The 16,727-nt window shown below is 52.9% G+C and overlaps 1 protein-coding gene across 1 annotated transcript in view; it reads left to right on the top strand.

Annotated features, from left to right (window-relative positions):
* The first annotated feature begins 975 nt into the window (after nt 1-975).
* Nucleotides 976-16,727, top strand: part of PLA2G4E (phospholipase A2 group IVE) — a 38,788-nt gene continuing 23,036 nt past the window's right edge. Inside the window, exons 1-5 of the mRNA XM_036269610.1 lie at nt 976-1,071; nt 6,629-6,701; nt 12,496-12,632; nt 14,562-14,693; nt 15,686-15,726. Of these exons, the coding sequence (XP_036125503.1) occupies nt 976-1,071; nt 6,629-6,701; nt 12,496-12,632; nt 14,562-14,693; nt 15,686-15,726 (479 nt within the window). The remainder of the gene's footprint in view (nt 1,072-6,628; nt 6,702-12,495; nt 12,633-14,561; nt 14,694-15,685; nt 15,727-16,727) is intronic.

Below are 16,727 nucleotides of genomic sequence, written 5' to 3'. Positions count from 1 at the left end.
GGGAAGAACACGGGCTGCGTGGGGTCCAAGTCACGTCCCCATTTCCCCCCTGGAGGGCCCGGCAGGCCGAGGGGAGCAGGGTGGGGCATCCTCTACCTGGCTTGGGAAGAGACACCACCGACCAGGGTCCATCCCTGTGCTTGGGCCCAGATAGCCCTGCGTTCAGATCTCACCCTCAGTTTCATAAATGCACTTAAATCTGTGGGCCAGAAAAGCCGGTTGTGGGGCCCCAGGCAATAGCCAGGGCAGGAAACTCCCACTATACCCAGCGAGGTAGCCGAGCAGGTGAAGCCACCTCACAGGCCCCCTAGTGAGCCAGCCACCATGCCAGAGATAGGGATCAGGTGGGTGGGGCAGGAGCATCCTCTAAGCTGCCTGAGACTGAGCAGGGCCTGGGCACACCCTCTCTCTATCTGGCCTCCCAGGAGGGAGGGCTGGGGGCACTTGCCCTTAACCAACCCTTTCACCAAGGATTTAGGCAGCTATTTTCTTTCCTTACCCTCTAACTTTCGGAGCCCTGGCCATGGTCCCTGCCTCCCAAGAGGTCGCTGTCCACAACTCTTGTGGTTCTGAGCCTTGGGACTCAGTAGAGTTAAGAAGGCAGGCACCACCCCCTCAGGGGGACATCTCAGAGCCAGGACTTGATTAGCTGAAGAGAGTGGGCTTCTCCTAAACTTGTGGGGGCCAGCAGCCTCTTCGTGCCACCCTCTGTTTCCACAGCTGGTGATTCTGAGCTTCTAGGCGCAGCAGGTGGCTGACCCAACAGCCAGCGCCCCTGCTGTTCCCTGCCCTTCCAGGATCCAAACACCTGAGGGTCTCTTGATACCAGAAGGCCTAGGCCGGGACTCCCTATCTGCTTACCCACCTAATCCCTCCCCGGGAGATCCCAGCCAATGCTCAGAGGCATCCAGAGGGTGGAGTTCTGAGTCAGAGTATAAATTCCCAGTCTCATCACTCAGCTGGAGAGCCGCCGCGATGCTCCAGAAGCAGATGCCTGCCTGGGTCTCCCACTACCTACCAGACCCATGCCAAGCAGAAAGCGCCAGACCTTCGGCCACCTGCGCCTTGGAGGTGAGGAAGCAGAACTGGGTGGGGGGGGCCAGGGGCTGAGGGCAGGAAACAGGCTCAGGGAGACTGGGGGCATTGTGGACTCCAGAGACGGGGGGCTGCCGTGCTACGTGAGTGTGTGGTGTGATGTCTAGTGAGGATCGGTGACCTTGCCAACCCGTCGCCATCGGCCAAGAAGCCACCCATCTGGGTCTCTCCAACTCCTCTCAGCCTGGCAGGAAGACCCCGAGTTCATGGCCAGATTGCCAGGGCTCCAGACCAGCTCTGCCTTGGCGCTCCTATCTTATCTCTCCTAATTGGCTGTAGGCACGCCACGTCAAGGACTGTCAGCACCTCATTTCTCGTTACCTTCCCCCAGCCTCCGCGAACCCCCTGGATGAGATGACTGATGCCCTGAAAGTGTCTTGTCCTTTTGGGGTGGGAGGTGGAGACCCTGCTCAGCCTCCAGGGAGCCCAGGAGGGGGGCTCAGTGCTGTATGGTGCTGGTGCCCCCCTGCCCTGTCCAGAATAGACATGGCCTTCAGGCATGCACCCACATTTCCCCACAGCCCTCGGGGAAACTTTAGTTAGCAGCTCAATACCCCTCACAGGTATCCTAGGAAGACCAATACAAATCCTTCACGTTTGCAAACATCTGTGGGTTTACAGAGCTAATAACTGGCTAGAGAGCACCGAGGAGGAAAAGTAGGTGTTAGCTGGGAAGGGAAGGAATGGATCTGAGGAGGTCTCCTGGAGGAGGTGGTCAACACTTGCTCATCCCTCGCCAGTCTCACTGAGCCCAGGAGCCTGCGCCAGGCTCCGGAGTCCTTCCACCAAAGGAACACAGCTTCTCTCGGAGTGGGGAGGGGGGCCACTGGAGCTGTGCCTGTCCCTCGCGGGTCCTGGAGGCTCCACCGCTCAAAACTGGGACGTTTCCCCTGACCCCTCACCTAGCCTGGGGGGTAAAAAGGAAAACAGCCAGAGTGGCTCCTTGCAGTGGCCCCTAGGTGGAGCTAGCAGGGCAGTGTTTTGGGGTCCCACAAAGTCCCCGCCCCAGTGGTCTTCTTTGAGGAAGGACCTACGCATCTTGGAAGCTATCACCGGGCTGCTCTGATCTGACACAGGTGTTGAAAGGGACTGTGGATCCACCCAGCTCCCGGGAAAGGAGGCGATGGCATCACCAGCTGGGCCTGCCCTGAGAAGCCTTGGGGAGGGGAGTTCCCACAGGCTCCATGGGAGCTGTCCTCCCCTCTTTAGCACCCCAGACTTTGTGGGCTGCTTTGGTTAGGGTATGCCTGACCGGAGGATGGGCATCAGACCCACCACTTCTGAAACAGTTGTCAGACCCTTCTCCCTACTCCCACCCTTACCTAGGAACCTGACCCTGAGTGACCCCACATGACTATCTGTAACTAAATATTTGTCAGACTGATTTGTAGTGGTAGCTAGATTCTTGTGGTATAAGGAGAGTCCCGAATTGTGAGCTGAGATTTTACTCTTGCCTCTACTATGAACTAGTCCAGGGCATGATTTTAGCTGGCTTGGTTCATTCATGGTGAAGGCCAGCATCCCGGTGGCTGGCCAGCATGCTGCCCCGCAGCCAGGGAGCCCTGCATCTGAGTCCTGTCACTTCTGGACTGTGTGACCCTGTGTGAGATGCGTTTTCTCTAAACTCAGCCTTCACTGTGAAGCAGGCATAACAGCACCTTCTTTGGAGCACAGCTGGAGGGCTAGACGAGAACAGATGCAGCACCCAGCGTGGTCAGGACCTGGCACACCCGAGGAGGGTAACGAATTGTGTTCTGTAGCCTCCTCGCCAAAGGTCCATCAATAAAGAGAGGGGGAGGGAAGGAGTAACATTGGATTGCATAATAGGCACTCCTGAGAGTCAAGGGGCTGACCTTTTCCATATGAGCTGACAAATGCCCCCTGTCCGGAGGAGGTCTGAAGGAAAATGAAGTCCTGGCAAGATCAGCCCCAGGGACCAAGGCCGGGGAGGAGGCCAGAGCAATGTGTGTCGGCAGCTTGAGCACTACTGGACCAGAAAACTGCTCCCTCGCTGTGCTCCCCACATGGCAGTTTGTATGTATTAAGTGCACCTCTGCCCTGTCTGCCAGAGTCCCCGCCTGGAGCTCCAGCACCGCGTACTCCCCAGTCCTCACCCCAGGACCCGTCAGCACCCCATGACCACAGGATTCATGCCTGTTCCTGCTCCAGGGCTGCAACCCAGCTGGCCCAGTGCCTGACCATGCCTGTTCTTAGGTATTTCAACTTTCACCCTGATAGCCAGGCAGGGCATCCTGTCCTAGGGATGGGCTTGTCCAAGTCCCTGAAGTTCTTCCCCTTAGCACACCATGAGCCACCCATATATTTGGTTTCTTTTTTCTTTTCTTTTTTTTTTATCCTCATTCAAGGACATTTTTCCATTATTTCTGTTCAGATAGAGTGGGAGGGAGAGAGAGGACGAGAGAGAGAGAGAGAAACATCAACGTGAAAAGGACACACCAAGTGGCTGCCTCCCGCACAACCCAAACCAGGGCCGGGGACAAACTGCAACCGAGGTACGTGCCCTTAGCGGGAACCGAACCCGGGTCTCTCTGGACCATGGGCCGACGCTCTAACCACTGAGCCAAACCGGCCAGGGCTATAATTGGTTTCTTAATCTCACTGATTTCTGGTTCCCATCAGCAAAGTCAGACACTGTGCTTTATTCTTTTGCATTTTTCTACTGTGTATCAATGACCTCTGGGGCCATGAACCTTTGCTTATTTCTAGCACCACTTCAATTGAGCATATTATATGAGGAGGGAAATACTCATCTTAAGCCAAGAAGGCCATTTTTCAGTCCTGGTTCCTAGAGTCCTCTGGGTCCAAGACCTGAGTCCCCGTTCCCTCTGCTTGCCTCCCTCGGCCCTCTGGGTTCTCTCTCAAACCCACCGGACTCTCTCCCTGCTGGGAGATGGAAGAGGACTTTGTAGGGGGCTTTGAAATTGGTTCTGTCCTACAAATGTCTGGGCTAGAAGGTCTGATCTGAGGCTCAAGGTAGCCCACAAAGATTCCTCTGTGATTACTTGAAAATGGAAACTTCTCCAAGAACCCTTCCAGCTCAGATGTTCTCTGGCTGTTTAAAAAGGAGAGAGACCATGGGCTTTGTCTATAGAACACTGCACATGAGGAAATGGCCAGAGTTTGGGGCTCTTTGGGAAATTCAGGGTAAAAAGAAGAATCTGTCAGGAAAATAGATTTTAAGAGCAAAAGACCAAGGAAGAGGAGACGTGGGCAAGCGGCACCTGTCTGCATGTTTGCCGAGGACTGCTTGCAGGCGAGATGGCAGTGTGGTCTTGGTTGTGAACACGGGCTTAAGAATTAGAACTGGATCGAAACATGGGTTCCTCTGATTCTAGCAGGTGCCTGAAGTCAAAGGACTGAGGCTCCGTCGTGAAGTGAGCCTAATAAGAACTGCGTCCGGGGCGTTGTGAGGTCTGAGCAAGACAAATGTAGAGGTTGTGTACACAACACTTAGCAGATGGCAGACACGCAGCAGGTGGTTGCGGATGTGGTTATTGTTGCTGAGTTAGAGTAGAAAGAAATGGTCAACATCACTGGAAGTTGTCAGGGTAGATGACAGCAGAGAGCTTTTCCCGGAAAGCAGGGAGACCTCAAGTGAGGTCCTGTGGGAAACTGCACAGGCTCATTCCTTCTAGAGAAGACATGAGAGAGCCAGGCGGGGCCGAGGGCAGCCCCCCTGGAGACAGGAGAAGGGTGATGATGGCCAAGAGGTCCAGGGCCCTGAGTTCCAAGCTCTTCAACACTGTGGAATGTCTCTGAGGACCGACCCCTGCCTGGCTGAGGCCTTGGGCGGCTCCCCACCTGGGCCCTCTCCTCTGAGAAAGTGGGCCAGTAGGAACAGGCTTTGCCAGAACTGCTCTCCTGAGCGAAAGCTGACTCCTCCTTCCTCACCAGATCAGATGGTGATACCACCCTGCCCAGGCAGGGAGTGGGCCAGACCCACTGTGCCAGAGGGGTCTGGCCAAAGGCCACGGCCACATTTCCAGGACCAGAAGAGAAGTGGTGTGTGTGGCCTTACAAAGCTCAAGCCAGAACCCCACCAGAGCAAGTGATTGACCATGAAGATATTCAGTATTTCAGAGGTAATCTCACAAAGGGAATCCTTAAACTGTATCTGGCTGTCAGATTGGCTTTTATTCTGACTTTGAGGCAGCTGTTGGGGAGAGGAGGAAGAGACCCTAGAACTGACTTACGTATCTATCCCAGGGGTTAGGCACCATTCAACTGTTGTTGGTTAGAATTCAGCCCCAGAAGAGGCTGGAGGGACATATATCAAAATGATACCAGTTTTCATGACAAATGAAAAAAATTGTAACTATGTGCAGTGATGGATGTTAACCTATTGTGGTGATCATACTGTGATATATAGATAGATATCTATATATCAAATCATTATGTTGTACACCTAGTGTTATACGTCAATTATATCTCAATTGTTAAAAAATATATATCAACACCTCTATCACAAAGGTCTTATGAGGATTAGAAACTAAGAAAGTGTCTGACAAATAGTAAATGTTCAATAGAGGCTAGCTATTACAAATACTATTATCTCTGTTAATAGCCAAGGCAGATGAGCTATCTGTGGACAGTCTGAGTTGAAAATAAAAATAATTATAACATTAAAACTATTTTAAATGAGCCCTGGCTGGTTTGGCTCAGCGGTTAGAGCGTCGGCCTGCAGTCCAGAGAGACCCAGGTTCGGTTCCCACTAAGGGCACGTACCTCGGTTACAGTTTGTCCCCAGTGGTTGGGTTGTGCGGGAGGCAGCCACTCGATGTGTCCCTTTCATGTCGATGTTTCTCTCTCTCTCTCTCTCTCTCTTTCTCTCTCTCTCTCCCCCCCTCCCTCCCTCCCACTCTATCTGAACAAAAAAATGAAAAAATGTCCTCAGGTGAGGATAAAAAATAAATTTAAAAAAATTATTTTAAATGATAATAATGATAATTTTTGAGTGGTAAGATTATGAGAACTCTGTTTCTTCATACTTTTGTTTTTTCCAAACCTCAATATTATTTTAAATAGAAAAGAACTGCATCCTCTTAAAAAGGTATAAAGCGATTTTAGCAACAGAGTGGACTATGTGGAGGTTCTAGCTCAGAGGCCTCTGTAAATATAGTCACTTGGTGAGTTGGAGGAGACCAGTGGTGTCTGCGTGGGCACAGGCTGAGAGTGGGAAAAAGGACTCATCTAAGTCTGGGTAAAACTGTCAGGGAAAGGACTTCAAATCCCAAGACTCAAGCAGGAAAGACATGAACACAACAGCCTCGAAGCTATCCCTCTTCCAGGGTGTGCCAGCTCAGAGTGGGGTGAGGAGAAAACCCATCACCTTGGTGCCTGGGGTCCCCTAGAGTCCAGCGAGTCCTTCAGGGCCCAGAAATGTGACTTGACTGCCGGAGGGCATCTGGAGTCCAGGCAGTGGGAGCCTGTGGCCAGCGTGAGCTGCTCTCTCCGTGAAAGCCACCTGCCATTGTCGTCTGAATAGTGAGTCCACTGTCCTCTCGATCCACAGGAGGGGCTATCTCCATGCTACCTGCTTACAGTGAGGGTCATCCGGATGAAAAACGTCCGGCAGGCTGATACGGGTGAGTATCTTCCTCTCACTTCCCTCCTTCTTCTCTGCCTATGGGGCTGGATAGAGACAGGCCCTGGCCGGAGAAATGGTCAGGTGTGTCTGTGCGTGTGCATATGCATGCATGTGCGTGCATGTGTGTGTGCATGTTCTACACTCAGGTTGTATTTCAGACTTTGGGGTTTATGTCCGTTTTAGCCCCTCCCACTAGCTGTAACCTTGCACCACCGTGGTGCCGTGCGTCTGCCTGCATTCAAAGGCACGTTCGCCTCTCTCCTCCCACACTGCCCTCTCCCCAGGATCCATTTCCAGGAGCGCCAGGGTCTCCCACACTGGGCACTCCTGGCTTCTGCACAAATTTAGGTGCTGAAGGGGAAGGAGAGGCCCTTTGGCTCATGGAGCCAGCTGCTGGCCCAGTCCCAGTGCTTCTCAGGACCTGGATCCCACAGTGGGTTCTAGGGTCCATGCCATAAGCCCCTAGCACCAGCTCTGCAGGTCAGCCCCACGACGTGGTGTGACTCACCAGGGCTGTTTAGACGGTGTTTTCTAGCAGCCTAAACTTCATCTTCATCCCAGCCCCTGCAGCATGCCTGGGCCATGGGGCACAGGGAGTCTCTGGTTTCAGGAGGAAATGACAGCATCTGGGTGGGTAGGATGCTCCACCCATACCTGGCTTTGGGGTGGCATTTCGAGAGATCGGGAGAACCAAAAGCCCCTCCCTATGCTTCCCTCATCTTCCCCCACCCGGAGAGAAAGCTTGAACTTTAGTGAGTAGAAAGCTCGGTGTCAAGGTCCCTCCACTGAGGGGGTGTCCCACTCACTGAGAAGGTGACTACACAGGAATGGCCCAATAGCCACAAGGGTTCCCCAAAGCTTCATTATACTCCCACTGCCCTGGGATTCAACTCAGAGGAGCAGAGAATGCACAGAGCCATGGGACTGAGTGTACTTTTTTAAATTTTTATTTATTGACTTGAGAGAAAGAAATTGATTTGTTGTTCCACTTCTTTATGCATTCATTGGTCGATTCTTGTATGTGCTCTGACTGGGGATCGATCCCGTAACTTTGGCATATTGGACAGCCTTTTAACCCACTGAGCTACCTGGCCAGGGACATCTCTGCCCAAAGTGGTAATGGGATCCTCACAGAATGTGGCAGTAATCTTGTCGGTACAGAACTAAGATGTAGAGGACACTGAAAACCGCAAGCAGCTAAGGAAGGCTGCACTGGGGGCCTGGGTCTGAGAGGGGCTGAGTGTGAGCATCCAGGGGTCTGGGGAGCCCAGTCTGGGGAGAGGCTATCCGGAAGGAGAGGAATGTATCTCCGTGCACCTGCCTGGACGTCTGAACACCATCTGATTCTCCCAACAACCTGAGGGTGGTGCTGTGAGGCCCATTTTGCACATACAGGTGAATGAAAGTGTTCGGTCCCAGGTCTGGCGAGCTGGGGAGTCGAGGGGACAAGCCAGAAGGAGGAGGCTGGGGCCAGTGGTGCAGGGTGAGGAAGCAGGCAGAGGAGAGGTCAGGATCTAAGTGGTAGGGCGCCTGAGTTCTTGCGGAAGGGATTGCATGACTTCCCAGGGGCTCCTATGCAGCTTGCTGGAGCACAGGTGGGAGAGGCTGAGACATGTGATGGGAAGCTGTCACTGCGTGCAGGAGTGAGTGTGGAAGGTGCAGGAGGGAGGGTCCTGGAGCCTTAGAGAAAGGATCACGCAGGGCTCAGGCCAAGTCCCCCGGACGGTGAGTGTCCAGAGCCCATTCCAGCAGGAGCAGTTCTAGCCAGCATCCAGCTTGGGCCTAGCTTTGCCCAAAGGGCCAGCAGAGAGCCAGGGATTTCTCCTCCGGCTTTTCAAGGCCTTCCAGCCCGCCAGGGAGTAATCGGAGGAAGTGTCCCACGGGCTTGGGGTCTGGCTGCCTCTTTCACCTTTATTGCACGTCACCCTTCACCCCTTCCCCTCTGGGACAGCTGCACAAACCTACCTCCGCTCCTCTCTAGGTGTGTCTGTCCCAGCCCTGCCTATACCTGTGTGCTCAGACCTTCCCACTGTCCAGGGCCTTTCTGTCTCTCCCTGCCACACCCCTCACCAGAGGTAGGGAGCTGGAGGAACAGCCAGCCAGAGAAACAGGCTGAGGTCTGGATCCACCACCCCTTTTCCCCCTTCCCCACTTGTGCCTGGCTCACAGGCTGCCTTTTTTTTTAATCCTCACCCAAGGGCATTTTTGCATTTATCCTCAGGTAGAGTGGGAGGGAGAGAGGGGGAAGAGAGAAAGAGAAACGTCGATGCGAGAGAGACACATCAAGTGGTTGCTACCCACACAACCCCAACCAGGGCCGGGGACGAACCGAGGTACATGCCCTTAGCAGGAACCCAACCCAGGACTCTCCGGTCCGTGGGCCGATGCTCTAACCACTGAGAATAACTGACCAGGGTCAGGCTGCCTTTTGAAGGTTGTTTATGTTTTCTTCATTTCCCCTGATGAACAGAGTTGGGGACACGCATGGTGTCTGGGGGTGCCAGTCCAGTCACGTTGTGTCTGGTCTCCACAGTTGTCACAGGCCGGGCTTTGCTGCTGCCCTGCCTGGCGAGGTTTGAGACTATCCTGATGCCTTCTCAGTCCTGGGTTACCCTTGCCCCAAACTGTTCCCTTCTGGCTTGGATCAAAAGCATGTTTCTGTCTGGTTCAGCTTCTCATGTGTGTCTAAGTTACCAAGAGTCCGAGGAGCCTGAAAGAGATGAGATTCAGGGAAGAGATTCAGGGATGAACCCCCTCGTCAGTTCAGACCTGGGCCAGAACTAGGAGGGAGTCCACCCCCAGTTGTCAAATGAACCTCCGAGCTGTCAAATGTTTTTATTCCTCTTGGGAAAATAAATTAGAATGCAAACCATCAGCTGTGATGGGATGTGAGGCAGGCATCTGTAGAGGTATTAGGGAGACAGTGTTCTCAGCATCTGTAGAGATCATTGAGTCATTTTTGCCACCCACAGTCCAGGAAAAGATATATGTCATTCAGATGACCAAGCCCTCCATCATTCCACGTGGGTTAGAACCTATCTATTCCTAGGAAATCCCCTGCCTGAAATTCTCAGAATTGGGTCACTGTTGCTTAACCATTATTCATCATTTCAAACACGGCGGTCACTGTCCATGACATCTGCCCCAGATGGCCATCCGGGCCTGACCGGATTTCCTCCATCATCCCTCCCTCCCCAGGATTACCTCTTCTTTGGGCTGCATTCTCCTTCTCCCCAACTTGTGGGGGTCGGGGTGGGAACAGCTATCTGTATAAAGACTGAAAAACAAGTTAACGCTTGAATTATGGGTGTCTGATCAGCCCTGTCTCTTCCTGGCCAAAAATACTGAGATTTTATTTAATAGGTTTAATGGGAGAATTTTAGTCATAGATTAATAATAGGAAAGGGATTTTAGGGGGAAGAGGGCCTTTATAGTATTCATTATATCATGCTAAGCAAATGGGTGTGGAGTTGGGGGTCGCTGCCTGTAGGCTTCTAGTGTATAGGAGGCAGAACAAGAGGAGGGGACAATGTCCAGAAAAAGCCACAGGAGGACTGAGCAGGTCCCTAGGGAGTCTCCCTGTGGGCAGAGGGATCAGGCACGCCAACTTGCTTGCCTGTTCTCGGTGACGCAGCTCAGAATGTCTGCGGCACTCATATAGCACAGTAGCAGGAAGTTGGGCTTTTACACGCATTTACTTGCTCAACAAATGCTAGTAAGTGCTGACACACGGTGTCCCGGGCCTGTCAGGGTGCAGGGCGCAGCGCAGCCAGGGCTCTGCCCGGAGGAGAGCAGAGGGTGTGGCTCAGGGGGCCCATGGCCCAGACCTGGGGACTCAGGGAAGGCTTCCAGAGGAGGCGCCTTCTGAAACCAAAGGGGCTAGCCAGGGCAAGGATGAGATAAAAGAGGAAGAGAAGGCTATTCTAGGCAGAAGAAATGACCAAACAACATGGCACCTTCCGAGACCCACAGTGATTGGGTTTGGCTGGAGTCTCGAGTACACGTGTGAGCACCCGTGTGCACCTGTATGTGTGCATCATATGTGTGTGTGCATGTACATGAGTGTGTGTTTGGGGCAGGGCAGGGGCTGGGTGTAGGGAGGGTGGAAACGTAAGGCTGAGGCTGGGGAAGTTGGCCGGGGCAGCCATGCTGAATGGTTGGCCACCTTCCTAAGGGCGGGTGGGAGCCATTAAAGGATCTTCAACTGGAGAGTGACATGGTCAGATCTAAAAAGATCCCTCTGGTTTCTCTTGAGAGAAAAGATTAGAATAGGGCAAGACAGAAGACAGGGTGCCTGTGGGGAAGAGGCAGCAGAGAGGAAGGTGGCCTGCTCCACGGCGGTGGCGGTGAGCAGGGAGAGGTGGGGGGGCTGGAGAGAACAGAGCAGTTAAACCGACTCAACGCAAGAGTCAAGGACAGTACTTGGCGTCTGGCCTGGACACCTGAGTTGACAATGAGAAGGATGAAGATGCCATTTTTTTAAATTCCATTGGGTTTTTGTCATTCTTTGTGTCTGGATTGAGTGATGATTATGACATGCAGAGGACAGGGTCATCACACCTTCATTTCATGGGAGGAGGGCTGTGAATTCCAATCCTCCGAATGGTAACCACTCAGAGATTAACCAGACATTGGGGGGGAAATCGGAAGCTAGGGATGCTTGTGATGCAGCCCACGGTTATGAACCCTGAGGAAGTTCTCCATGTAGTGGCGTGTAGGAATAAGTCGGTCTGGGGGTACGCCTCCGGTTCCATTCTCACAGAACATTATTAATAACAGTCATGAACTCGTTTGTATCAGTCCTACCAGTACAGAACTCCCATGCCCACACCAGCTTTACCGTCTAGAGGACTCTCTGACATCGGAAACTATTACCTTTTCTCATTTTCGGTGTATGTGGTGTGAACCCTGGGCATCAGCCCAGCAGGTTGCCAGGGGGGTGACAAGGGCAGTCATGGCACCTTTTGCTCCCTCCTCCCAGGTAGAATGGAAGGAGGGAGCCGGGCTGGGTTGCTGTTTTTCACCCTATGCCATCTGGTGCTCCAACCGAAAGACCTGGAAGGCCTTCTTCCACTGTGGGAGGGCCTGTTGGGATCACAGCCCTTGAAATAAACACTTGGATTGTTTATTTCAGAAGAAAAAAAAGTATGTGGCTTTAGATGTGAGGATTTCTTGGGAAGACCAGTGCAGGTGTGCCGAGCCCAAAAAGTGCAGTTGAGACATTTAGTCACTTGCAGTCGATGGTGATTCCTGCTCCTAGATCCTGCTGACTGTCTTGTTCCTCCCAAGCCCTTTACCACTGGCACCCTCTGGCCTGACTCACAACAGACAGCGCCCCTTCTAATCCCTGCTTCTCCTCAGCCTAGAGGAAGAGCTGAGCCCTACTTTGGTTTCCCTGGTGCCTTGGGTTAATGCAAGAGGTAAACTGGGCCCTTTGGGGCTGGTCCTCTAGATCTTTCCTTGGCAGAGGGAAAACTGTGCAGCCTTCACCTCACCCCAAACAGAGAGCTTCTGACAAGAGCCAGAGGCCACCTGAGTCCATGAGAGCAGTCAGTGAGACCTGGGTCCCCATGTGAAACCTCTAGCCTGTAGTCTGTGACCTTCTTGGGGTTCTAGGACAGACATCTCCGGAGAGGCTGACTCACGAGTCAGGAGAGGACCTGAGGCTGAGGCAAGGCCTTCTTGCTCTCGGAGTGACTTGCCTGAAGTTCCCTTCTGGCTCCGCACTCTCTCCTCTCTGGACCTGGAGTGGTACCTCACCCTTCCCTCCCACCCTTGTCTTCACTGGACAGTGAGCCAGACAGACTGCTATGTGAGCCTCTGGCTGCCCACCGCCTCTCACGAGAGGCTGAGGACTAGGACCATCTCCAACTGCCCAAACCCAGAGTGGAACGAAAGCTTCACCTTCCTGATCCAGAGCCAAGTGAAGGTGAGCCGTGGAGGCCCGGACTGCCTGCCCTGCCTGCACTTCCGTCCCCTCCCTGCCTGCCTGGCCTTCTCTTTGCTCATGTGTCCTTCTTAGGCCCTTTGTCGTTCTTTCTAGCAACTTCTTGTCCTCCTGTTGGCCTGTCTTCCCACTCACCCCGTCCTTCCATCCCGTCTCATATCTGTCCCTCTCCGAGTCTCTTATCCTTCCACCTTCTTCCCTCTCTCTCCTGTTCTCCTACCTAATTGTCTCTGGAATTGTGTGTCTCCTGCCCCCAAATGGAGTGGGTTTCCAGTGCTTTCCAGAACATACTCCAAGCAGAATAATACACAGAAGGGAAGAACCATTGTATTCACTTGGTCCAGAGCCAGTCTAATTTAATCCAGAGGGCCTTCTCTACTTAAAATTCTTTTTAGATTGCTTTATTATTTCTAATTCCTTGGGTGTGCGTTCTTGCATTTGTTGATTTATTTCATGGTGTTGGTCTTATTCAGATATATGGCGACCCTAAGGCAAGTTCACATCTCCTTGCGGGAGAGTCCCCCTGAGCATCCTGAGTTGTGACGGTCCCAGCAGAGTGCTCCTATGAGAACCTTGGCCTCGTCATGGAGGCACCAACCAGTCTTGGGACAACTGAGACCCAAGAGCTCTGTCCAGATTACTGCTTTCCTATTTTAGGCATGCCTCTCCATTTTTGGTTCATGACAAGTACTTTTTATATTTATTTTATTTTATTTTTTTATCCTCACCCGAGGACATTTTTCCATTTTTTTTGTTGTTGTTGTTCAGATAGAGTGGGAAGGAGAGAGAGGAAGAGAGAGAGAGAGAGAGAGAGAGAAACATCGATGTGAAAGGGACACATCGAGTGGCTGCCACCGCACGACCAACCAGGGCCGGGGACAAACCGCAACCGAGGTACATGCCCCCTAGCGGGAATCGAACCTGGGTCTCTCTGGACCGCAGGCCGACGCTCTAACCTCTGAGCCAAACCGTCCAGAGCTATATTTATTATTTTAAAAACATTTATCATATACTACATGGTTTTGGCGAAAGAAGGAGATTTCCACGTGGGCTCAATTGGCCATCTTGAAATCAGAATTTGAGCTGCCTTTGTCTAAAGATCTAGGGGGCTTCTTAGCTGGTTCCGGGCCATACCTGGATTTCTATAATCACAAGGTCAACAGATCTCATTCAGTTGCAAACCCCCAGAATCATCTCATGTCCACCAAACAGGGACCGAAGAGGCAAACCCAGTTCCTACCCACATCTCCCAGGATCCTTAGAACAAGAAGCCTCAGAGGTTAATCCATGTCACCCGAAATCACTGACCTCAGAGTTCAGTTAGATGACAGGGTAGGTGCTCAACTCTTGACATTCTGCCTTGGGACCCTCCATAAGATCTCATTAGGAGCTGATGGGCCAGAGAATGGAGTTCCAACACCTCGCCCCAACCCCGCCAAGTATCCGAATGCCTATACTCTTTGGCACATCACCCCCGGAGTGTTAAGATGTGAACACTGACCTAGGTTTTCTAGCACCACAGGGGCTGTCTGCAGCTCCCGAGGCCCCAGTGCTGAACACGCTCCCTACCCTGGCAGGAGTCTTGCTTGCTCTGCCCTTCTGTCCTTCCTCTAGGTAAAATGAACCCCTCACACTTTACAGGCCCCCGCCGAGCTTGCAAAATTCCCCAACAGGGAAGTCAGAGCAGAGAGGCAGGAAGCTTCAGGAAGTTTGAAAGCATGGAGGAGACACTTTCCTTTCTAAAATTATTTCCCTGCAAATGTCTCTCACACTTGGGCAGGGGCCTTTGTGCCGGTCCCTGTCCTCAGACCCACCTCCTTGCTAGGACGGAGGTCAGCCCCTTGTCCTGGGAATGGGTGAGTGGGTGAGTACAACCATTTAACCAGACTTGTGCCCTGCCTTCTCCCCTAGAACGTGCTAGAGCTGAGTGTCTGCGATGAAGACACAGTGACCCCCGATGACCATCTCTTGACGGTTCTCTATGACCTCACCAAGCTCTGCTTCAGGAAGAAAACCCACGTAAAGTTTCCACTCAACCCAGAGGTGGGTACAGCTGCCGAGCCCACCGCCTCCTGCCTCAAGAGGAGAGCTGGTCATTCCCACGATGCAGCTCCACGGGCTCCTCTCTGCGTAACAGCCGAGCCAGGGAAAGAGCCGCTGATCCAAATGCCAGCACAATTGCTTACTAGCTTTGTGACCTTGTGGAAGCTATTTAATTCCTCTGAGTTCTTTTTCCTTGTCTCACAATGATGATATTGGTACCTACGGCACAGGGTCATTGTGAGACATAAATGGGAAAACGTGACTAAGGCACCTAGCACTGGTCACAGCACAAAATGGAGAAGCAGTAAGTGTCGATCCCCTCTCCTCCTTCCCTTCCTTTGGTGGCCTGTGCTGGGATAGCCCCAGAGGGCGGAGGACAGAGGAGAGTAAAGGAGGCCAAATATGCAAATCAGAGAAAGTCAGAGCTGGAAAGGACCCGGATGTTATAGATTCAACCATTCAACAAATACTTGAATGCCCACTATGGACCAGGCACTGTGCGAGGCATTGGGCACGTGCCAGGGCACGAGCATCCCTAGCTTACATTTCAGTGGGGAAATTAAGGCCCAGGGAGTCATGACTTGCCTGAAGTTACACAGTAAGAGGTATAAAGGGATAGGCAAGGAAGGGGCTCCTGCCCTTCAGAATTGAACTTTCTGGGAGTATGGTTGCAGCTCTCCTTGCCCCACGCACAGCCCTGTGGGAAGGCAGTGGAGTAATGCAGGTAGAAGATGAAGGAAAATATTCTGAGGCGGAAGAGTTTGCGTGCTGAGACTTGGGGTAATCTCCTTACGTGGACTCTCCCCTGGGTGGTCAGGGATGTGTTGTTGTCAAAGGCTTGGAGACAGCAGGAGGCAGAGGGACAATAAGAGCCAGGAGCAGCTGCCCCCACTCCCTGTTAGCAGGACAGCTTTGTGGGAAGGATGGGACAGGTTCACAGAGCTCCTGGGGCAGCTCCCAGCTCACAGCTGCCTCCTTTCCTCCCCCTGCAGGGCATGGAGGAGCTGGAGGTGGAGTTTCTGCTGGAGGAGAGGTGAGTAGGCCCCAGCCCCTGAGGGCTCCCCCAAGGTCCTGACCCCTAAGTTGCATTTCAGAGCCTGGTGTGCTTTTTGCTGTCTCCCCTCTTCCACTCTCTCACCTGGCACTCACCTCAGACTCCTCACTGTGTATTAGAATCACTGGGAGCCTTAAATACTGTTGGTGCCTGGGCCCCATTCCTACTCATCCTGTTCTACTGACATCAGTATTGCTTTATGGATCCAATGCTCTGGCCAGCCCTGCCTTAGGCCCCTGCACTCCCGAGAGCAGTCTCTGGGAAGAATCCTGCCACCGTAGTGATCGGGCTTACTGAGGCCAGGCTACGAAAGAGGTCAGAGCCAAGGGGTCTCCTCCTTGACCCCGAACTGTTAGAACAAACTCCTCCAGACCTTGGCCTAGCGAGGAGGCTGCCCCTGCCCACCTCTGCAGCCAACTCTGGAACCAAGTCAGGGGGAGGCTCCAACCCAACATGTGCGGTTACTTCTCACGTTCAGTTGGAAGAATGAGCAGGGCCCTGGAGGTCTGACTGTGCTGGGGACTCCAGTGGAATTGGGTCACGGAGCTGGAGGATGGGAAGGACAAGAGCACAAAGAGAGAAGGAAGAGAAGCGGTGGTGGGGGAGGGCAGAAGGGCCCCTGCCCAGGGGGACAAGCCTGCCCCGGGACGGCAGTGTGCCTGGTGATGGGGCGGCGGGCTGCTCCCTTGTTCGTAGCCCCGGCAGAGCTGAGCCCCTGGATGTATGATCAGCCAGGGCCAGGGAGGACAAGGGGAATGGGCGGGAACAAGAGGATTTGTCACATTCCACTCACACAGTCCTCTGCCTAGGGGCCCTTGGAACTACAGCAAGTCCTCAGGTAATGTCTCAACATCATTCGTCATTTCACGATAATGACGAGATGATACAGAAACTTAACTCTTGTTTATTCCAATTGGCCTATGTTAAAATTGGTTTTGTTACACATCATTTCACTGCAGTGCTAAGAACCTATCGAGGAC

This window comes from Molossus molossus, unplaced genomic scaffold, assembly GCF_014108415.1.
Source record: "Molossus molossus isolate mMolMol1 unplaced genomic scaffold, mMolMol1.p scaffold_m16_p_1, whole genome shotgun sequence".
In the NCBI taxonomy this organism is placed as follows: Eukaryota; Metazoa; Chordata; class Mammalia; order Chiroptera; family Molossidae; genus Molossus; species Molossus molossus.
This window is presented reverse-complemented; position numbering and strand designations above follow the sequence as displayed.